Source organism: Eutrigla gurnardus, assembly GCF_963514095.1.
Source record: "Eutrigla gurnardus genome assembly, chromosome: 21".
Taxonomy (NCBI): domain Eukaryota; kingdom Metazoa; phylum Chordata; class Actinopteri; order Perciformes; family Triglidae; genus Eutrigla; species Eutrigla gurnardus.
This window is the reverse complement of record NC_139932.1, coordinates 13,043,900-13,052,048: the sequence shown is the minus strand read 5'-3', so window position 1 is coordinate 13,052,048 and position 8,149 is coordinate 13,043,900. Positions and strand designations below refer to the sequence as shown.

Sequence of the window (8,149 nt, the reverse complement as noted above, 5' to 3'; positions counted from 1 at the left end):
GAGCATATTTATTATGAGATCATAATAAAGAGGTATAAATACAACAGAGAAAACTAAACTAAATCCTGACAGATATTATGGGAATATCATTATATTATACAAGGCTACAGTACATGCTTATGGCAATTTCTATATTGTGTTTGGATCACAATATAAGTGATTTATATTATTCAGTGACAGGAGAAGAGGGCCCACAAACAATGCTCTGCTCCCCTTACGTCAGCTGGCCTGTCCTGGTCCCGAAACCACGCTGATATATTAGTGAGCACAGGTGACTCATGTTTTATTTATGAGGCCAACATAATAGTCTTTGGAAGGTATTTTAGAGCAAGTTAAAGCAGCTACAACACTAAAATCTACAAGTCTGTAAATCCCCTACTTCATTAAGAGATTAAGGAACCGAACCAGTTTGATGAAAGCGTTTGGTGTAGAGGAGATGTAAGCAGTCTGGTAACCACAGGCAGAAGGAGACATGAAAAGGCAAGAGAGCCGCGAAGACTGGGAAAAGGAAGGGGAAGTGAACCCCCCCGGGAGACTTGTGTCCCCCCACGGGTTTCAGCCGCCACTGACCTAGAACAAACTCCTGGATCTGATCAAAGGACTCGTAGGCCATGGTGTTGTCACACAGCCATTCGATGATCTGCAGGCAGGATGGAAACACACAGGAGGCAGGTGTCAATGTGGTGGAAGCGCAGCATGACAACCTTCAATATCCCTGTTTGTCTTCCATCCTCTCATATCAGGAAGATGTGTATCGAAAGTGCCATAGACTCTCATTCAAACAGTGTTTACATGAGAGAAACGTGAAAAATGAAACGCCTTGTTACCCGAGTGGCATGTCGCATCCCTATATCTCCCTCTCTCTCCCCATTTCTACACTTTCATCCGTCAAATAAAGGCGAAAATGCCAAGAGAAAAGAAAAAAGAAATCTTCCCTCCATTGGCTCACCTCCAACTCAAGATTGACACCTATTGAATTCACACAGAAAACCTGCCATCTCTACCTTTTATCTATATATTTTTACTTCATCCTTTACATTGCAGTGACTTTAACACGTATATTTCATTAAATTTGATTGAGCGCACTGCTTTCTGCATTTAGTCTCTCCCATTTAGAGAAATAAAATGTTAAGTTCTGTCCATTTGCTTGAAATCTCAATACATTTGTCCTCCTAACTCCCTTTTCTGACTTCCTCCGTACCTTCAGCTCCATGTTTGGGTCGTTCCCCATGTAAACCAGCAGGCAATGGAGGGCAGCCAGGCGCTGGTGGTCCGTCTTCCTGCTGGGACACCTTTAGATGGGGGGCGACACGCGGCACATTTACTTTCATACAACGCAAACACAGACACGCAGGGGGCGGAAATGAATAAATGAATGAATAGAAAACAATATTTTCCATGCAAAAAAACATCAAGCAGGGAGCCACTGAAGCGTTTTTATTGAGCAGGATGGTTGAATCCAGTCCGCTGGCCACGATCCAAACTAAAGCTGCTCCCACATTTCTTCTGCAGGTGTGTGTGCATAAAAATAACTTCCTCTTTTTCCACCTGTCTGCTTCCCGTCTATCTATATTCCCCATCTGCTCCCCAGAGCTTCCTATATGGACATAAATAATAACCCCAATATAGATAGCTTCATTTTCCACAAATCGTTATGGCTCACCCCGAAGGAGAGTCCGATCGCAGGATCCGCAGCAGGTAGGAGGGGCTAAGCTCAGCGGCGTGGATGGCCCCGCTGGCCGTGTCCAACAGACGACCGCTGGACTCTTCCTCCGAATGCAACACTGTGATGGTCCCCGAGTGGCGCGGCAGGCCCAAGTCCGCGTCGAGACCTGGAAATGACACCGTTTCTGTGAGCAGCTCTGTTTGTTTGTCTTTAAAAAAACACAATTCTCCACAGCCATCAATCAGCTTCGACAGGATATTTCTACAAAACCCCCCCCCCTTCGTCTCACCTGAGAGGAAGAGGGAGTGACAGAGCATCTCCTGCTGCCTGGTGTTGATGCAATGGAGGAAGCGGTCCTGCAGATACACCAGGATGTGGTAACCTACATACAAAAATAACACGCTGCCGGGGTTACATTGGTATGCTTGTGCTCAGGCACGGGGCATTTATTAGGCCGCACGAGTATCCGCATCGCTCGTTTGTATCCGTGTGTCCGTGTTGCTGTTTTTGAATGCGGGAAAGGTTAAGGCATGCATGTTTTGGCAATCGACCTTACGGACTCACGCATGCGAGTGGAATTCATAAGGGGATTCTGAGTTGTGTGTGCATGAACGGCTAACATTTCTGTGCGTGCAACGACCTATCGGGATGAAGAGCGGGTGAGGTGGCGTGGATGTCTCGCTGCCCAGAGACACTCGGAACGTCTTGCTGCAGTCTGCAGGAAGTGAGAAAGTTCAAACTCGTCACACTCAACAGTAAAGTGAAAGTCTTTGGATGGACAGCGGTAGACGGCGTACACACCTTTGTGGACTAAAAGCACAGTGTAGATGACTTCCTGTTTGTCTTTGAGAGCCTGGCTGTAGCACACACACATGCTTCCTGAAAGGGAACCACAGGGAGAGAGCGGTTATGGATCTCACGTAGCTGGTATCAGTAGCATCACCATGGCGATAATGAGAAGTTAAATCAGTTGTGATCTAGTTTGGATGGAAAAAATCAATTAACGCATTAATCACTCATTTTATTTCATGTGTATCAATCAGTAAGAGGACCGGAATGGGGACGAATGATTGATTGATACAGAACTCAAACAACAATTTAATGAATTTATGACATTCTAAAAAATCGGATTTGATAATATAATTATGCAACAATTATAAAAAAAACATGATACTTAAGTTGACAAAAATGAACCTGTTATTCATTGACAAGCATCTAATTTTTGAGATTAATACCCTCTCTGAGATTGTGAATTCTGTGCAGCGGAACGTAACGTCGGGGACTTACGTTCTTGTTTTCACAAAGAGAAATGCGAAAAGAAACACACACACGCACACACCCACACACATATATATATATAGAGAGAGCATTAGTCATGTGACCGGAAAACATTATTTACATCTAAAGGGGAACATGTGAGAACAAAATGACTGGAGTGTGTTGGACGTGTCACCTATTGTATTTGTGAACACTTTCATCCTCACAAGCTCCTGCTCTGTTGTCTCTGTGTGATAATGGTCAAAACCCAGATTTACAAACCTGTTGGACACACACACACACACACACACACACACACACACGTACACACACACACACACACACACACACACACACACACACACACACACACACACAAAATAAATACAATCAGAATATTTCGAAAATCGTCCGAAATTACGAATGTTTATGACAAACTAAAATAATTTAAAAAACACATGTCTATATTCATACTGTACTTGTGTGTAGTGTTGCCTTACTTGACTGTGTGGAAAAGATTACCAGGCAACTCTAGTGAGAGTTCCAACTGTAGGACGGGAATATAAAATTGTATGTTATGAAATATATACAATGTTTGAAACGTGCAAAAGATGAGCATTTCCATAAATCATAAGATAACTCACCACAGTTTCACAGTTACGGTTGGGGTAAAACTGGACACACTGCATCAGGAACTTATCCTGTGAAACACATAATCCAGATGTTGTGTTATTCAGTAGTTACATGCAATCTCTACTCATGGGTTCATCCACTGCAGCGTTATAATAGTATATTCACATGCCTGCGTTTGCGTCCCATTGTGAGTGGCGTAGTAGACCCTTTGAGTGTGTCCGTCCCACTGGACCCAGCAGAAGTCCTCCACTATTCTCTCCGCCGTTTTGGACAAGCGCTCCGGATTGGCCATCACCTGGTTCACGCAGACACATTGCTATTCAGCTTTGTGGACACAATGAATTCTTAATGCGGAGATTCCCAGGAGGGCGCGAGGGAACGGGGTGGTTTATAGCTTTAGAATGAGGTAGCAACCATATATTCTTTGCACCGTGGTTATGTAAATACTTTCCAACCCTCTTGCTTATCTATAATGAGACATGTGTGGAATTTATACCTCCTAAAAAAAACTGCACAGGGCCCACCAGCCAGAAAAATCCTCCTGTGCAGTTTATAGTAAAACTGAGAGAAATACCCACATTTGATCCAATAAAAGAAGCTGGCTAAAGTGAGCAATGATGTGAGAATCCGACGCACCACTCTGTAACCCTCTTGTCTTGTCAGCAGAACGTGGTAGAGATCCACATCTGAAACACACAGAATGAAGGGTGTTTCTCCAGAGAATGCTGTTTTTTTTTCCTCTCCAAATGTAAAAAAAGGGTGGATTATGTCTGTAAATGTGATGATCTGTTTGGTTACAGATTAAAAGAAATACAGCCCACACAGAGAGAGAGAGAGAGAGAGACGTAAGGGCTCGCAGACTCACATCCGTCCTCAGTCAGCAGCAGCAGGTGGCTCTCCAGCACTGATCTCCTGTCAGCTTCTGCATGGAGGAACTAGGGACCCGCCACAGAAAAACATGAGTCAGCATCTGGTTCTCCCAGATGGAGAAGTCCATTTGCTGATTTTTCAGATTTTTTTTTATTTGCTGGGCTTAAATGTTTTTTAAACACATATTTGAGTTTGTGGTTTTGGCAATAGGACGAGCAATCAGCAGCAAGGATTTCAGCCCCGGTTGCTTGGTATAAATAATTAATATTCCTCTGTTGATTAAAAAGAATATGATAAAGTGAGTAAGAAATGGAAACACTGCAGCAAGTTTGCAAAAAAATATGGCACTCATACTCTGTTAGCGCTGATGCACCATAACTGCAGCATCAGCTCGTGAATGCAGTAAAAAAACACACACTCGACCTGCACTTTGACCCTGCAGTCTACTGCCTTGAGGACTTTAGTGTTGTTGATGGGATGGATCTCAATCAGGAGCGTCAGACACTTGGATACTACAAAGACAAAACAGGATAGTGGGGAGAGATTCAAGATGGCAGTATGAATGCTTGATGTCATGGTCCGTAAATGGAATGGAGAGACAGGAAGAGGTGTTACTTGGTTTGAGGCGCTCCTCTCCTCTGGTGTTTTGTGCCAAGCTGACAGCTGAGGAAGGGAGGGGGGGGGGGAGCACAGGCAAGGTGTCTCGTAACTTAATTTACATATATTTTCCACAGAGGCTCCACTAAATCAGCACTTCTTTAACTACGATTTGGCAGCTTTACAGTCAACAATATGCACCCAAATTGCGTCCCTCACCTCCCTGCATTATAGTCGCTGAACTGCTCTCGAGGTATTTAAAAGCTGAATTTGGTTGCTCGCTTAAGTGTCTGATTTTGGGAGGGGTCAGGGACGCAGATTTGTGGCATTTACGTGAATAAAACAGAGGCCTCACCCAACAGCGTCTCCTCCTTGTTCAGGGAACAGCTGCTGACACACACCTGCTTGTCGAAAGTGTACAGGAGCTGTTGGAGGGAACACAAGGCCACATGGGGTGGGGGGTGAACACACGTGTGCACAAAAGCAAACATCTGCAGGAGTGACAATGGACACACACGGTACCTTGTTCTGTTTGGTGTTGGAGTTATATTTCCCAATCCTGGTGGTCCCTGTTGCTCCCTAGAACAGAATCCTCTCGTTAGAGCATTGAACCAATCAAACGACGGAGATGGAGGGTTCAAATGTGTCCCGACTGGGCAAACTTTCCCACTGGTGTCTTGATATGTGCAGAATGTCACGCTTGACCTCTCCATTACCTTGAGCGACCTTACCGATTAACCTGACTCGACCCGTTTCACTTCAAACAAGTGATTCACCACTTTTTTGTGGGGTTCAAAAGATTAAAAATAAAAAAAGGAAGAAGTCTACTTTGCACAGGCATGCATAAATCTGTGAACCTTGCACCAAAAAAAAAGAGATGATATCTTCTTTGCAGACTGCACACTGTCTTTAACCTACTAAACCCACAGATTCTTCGGCGGGTTCATCATTAAAAATGTATGTTTTGCAGAGAATCACGGTTCAGCACACATAAGTTTATTTTAAATTCTAGCGAGGATCCCAAGGTTTCAAAAAATCTACATAAAAAGTGTATAGGTTTCTCTCTTTTCTTCATCGGGTTGAGTCTATTTTAGAGTGAATGTGAAGAAAATGGCATCCGGGGTTTGAATATTTCTCTCAGTGTGACTTTAATAAAGGGCTGGGATTGCAGATACAGCATGCATATAATGTTAAAGCTAGGCAGCAAGTGCTTGAGAGAAGAATGGATAATAATCCATGGCTTTCCAACCGATGCAGGTTGTAACACAACTAAAGGATGGGCATTTGAATAATTCCCCTCACTTGATGAGCTCATTTGATGTAGAAAATACTTGCTATGCAGCGCCATCGCTGTTACCTTCCAGGAGTAAAGGATGCTCCCATCGCTCTCGATGTTAAGGATACAAGTGTCCACTGCTCCGGAGTATTCTGCAGACACAGCATCACAATTATGGACCCATACATCGAGTTTTAGTGCCCCTGCCACTGCTCACGCCGAGTGGTACGCTAAATGGTGACATAGTGTTTCCAACTGTATAATAACGTATTATTACACACATAAAGTGCCCAGATGTGCAGGTGAATAATAGCTGTAAAACGTGCCACTTAATGTAGATGATCGTTATATAATGTGACGCTGCAACACCACCAGTGGCGTGCATCACTTTTCTAACACATTTCGCTGTCTGTGTAGTTCAGTGGGAAGTTTACAGTAAGTTTTAATTTATTATAGTGTTACAGTGAACTTTGGATTGTTTAGTAACAGTGTGGTGTTTGAATGTATTTCTTATGTTAACCAGTAACTGCCACTAAGAGTATAGACACTGGAACAAAGATCTGTATTCAATTTAGTTCATATCCTGTTTTCTGCTGCTTTTTCGTGTAGTTTATCTTTTAATTTGAAATTTTGCTCCATCATTGTGACGTTTTAAGTCATGCAGACTAGGAAATATTTACTTAAGTGCTTTCCTTACAAGGTATTTAGGGGGGAAATGTGAAGAGTAAACAGCGCTACCTACTGGTACGTAGTATTAACCTCAAACTACTTGGTGTTCAGATTTTTCTACATGAAGCTAAAACTATAGGACTTTTACTTTGTATGGGCTATTATACGAAGTCGAATTAATTACACACATTTATAATACAGGTATAACCCTTTTACTCTGTAATAACAGTAACCGATTGAATTTATGAGACATTTTGCTCTTATCTAATTGGTTAAAAAAAGGAAAGAAATAGTTTGACTCTGAAAACACGCAGCTCGCTGACCGAGGACACCTGAACGCCTCACCTTTCACCCTGCAGACCGACGCTTCCTTCCTGAAGATGTCAGACACCACGTCTCTGTGTAGGTCAAATGTTGTCTTTAATTTCAGCATGTTTACACCTCTGCTTGCTCCTTAGCTTGCAGCTCAAAGTCGCTGCTTTAAAAAAAAAAAAAAAAAAAAAAATACTCCGGGGAGAGTTTGGTTTCCTGGGGAAGAGGCGGCACCTTGCAGCTGGTGCGGTGACATCATATGACCGGAACACTACATGGTAACTTTGTGAACAACTGTAAGCATAAAAGCACAGAAAACACAAGGGTCATTATCGACTTCTTCCTCTTTACAAGCGTATCTTTATTGACAAGCGGAAATGTCACGTTGGCCCCGCCCCTTTCAGGGGAGCAGACAGACGGGGAGATTCGCTGCCATAGGCCGAGGAAAGCGTCGGTCCAGCGGGGTGGAATCTCTCACCGTCCCGCTAAATGTGCGCGTCCGTCCAGGCTTCACATCGGTGTCACAATGGTTGGTGTCAGCCGGGCGGGTTACTTATCAACTGTTGCTAAATGCTTCACATGCATTGAGTTATCGCCTCAATTAAAATATAGATTTTATACATTGTTATTTAAAAGACACTTTAAGTGTGTAAACCACTGCACGCACAGGAGCTCCACTCCAACGAGTCTTTTAGTGTAATTTCTGATATTGTGACAGCATTTGATGACCAACACTGCCCCCTTCTGTTGAGTTTAAAAACTGCATATAAGAGTGGCTCATGTCGGCGCGTGACTCCTGTGAGGAAATAGAAGCTCCCATTTCCCACATTACTTTTTACAACTGTTGCTGGACATATTCATTATTTATC

At 43.3% G+C, this 8,149-nt stretch overlaps 1 protein-coding gene across 3 annotated transcripts in view; it reads right to left on the bottom strand.

Moving 5' to 3' along the window:
- Window positions 1-7,768, bottom strand: part of gsap (gamma-secretase activating protein) — a 23,161-nt gene extending 15,393 nt beyond the window's left edge. For 2 of the 3 annotated variants that reach the window (XR_014599129.1, XM_084038573.1), the window contains exons 1-18: window positions 7,314-7,646; window positions 6,381-6,451; window positions 5,546-5,602; window positions 5,379-5,448; window positions 5,042-5,089; window positions 4,850-4,938; window positions 4,422-4,491; window positions 4,193-4,242; window positions 3,726-3,851; window positions 3,568-3,624; window positions 3,424-3,470; window positions 3,120-3,205; window positions 2,468-2,545; window positions 2,307-2,381; window positions 1,956-2,048; window positions 1,664-1,832; window positions 1,202-1,292; window positions 571-640 (exon numbers count right to left, since the gene is read on the bottom strand). Coding sequence is in view for 1 of the 3 variants with exons in the window: in XM_084038573.1 (XP_083894699.1) it covers window positions 571-640; window positions 1,202-1,292; window positions 1,664-1,832; window positions 1,956-2,048; window positions 2,307-2,381; window positions 2,468-2,545; window positions 3,120-3,205; window positions 3,424-3,470; window positions 3,568-3,624; window positions 3,726-3,851; window positions 4,193-4,242; window positions 4,422-4,491; window positions 4,850-4,938; window positions 5,042-5,089; window positions 5,379-5,448; window positions 5,546-5,602; window positions 6,381-6,451; window positions 7,314-7,401 (1,435 nt within the window). In the remaining 2 variants the exon portion in view is untranslated. Of the gene's footprint in view, window positions 1-570; window positions 641-1,201; window positions 1,293-1,663; window positions 1,833-1,955; window positions 2,049-2,306; window positions 2,382-2,467; window positions 2,546-3,119; window positions 3,206-3,423; window positions 3,471-3,567; window positions 3,625-3,725; window positions 3,852-4,192; window positions 4,243-4,421; window positions 4,492-4,849; window positions 4,939-5,041; window positions 5,090-5,378; window positions 5,449-5,545; window positions 5,603-6,380; window positions 6,452-7,313 lie in introns of all 3 variants that reach the window. The other variant, XR_014599128.1, reaches the window with a different exon arrangement.
- Window positions 7,769-8,149: the final 381 nt, after the last annotated feature.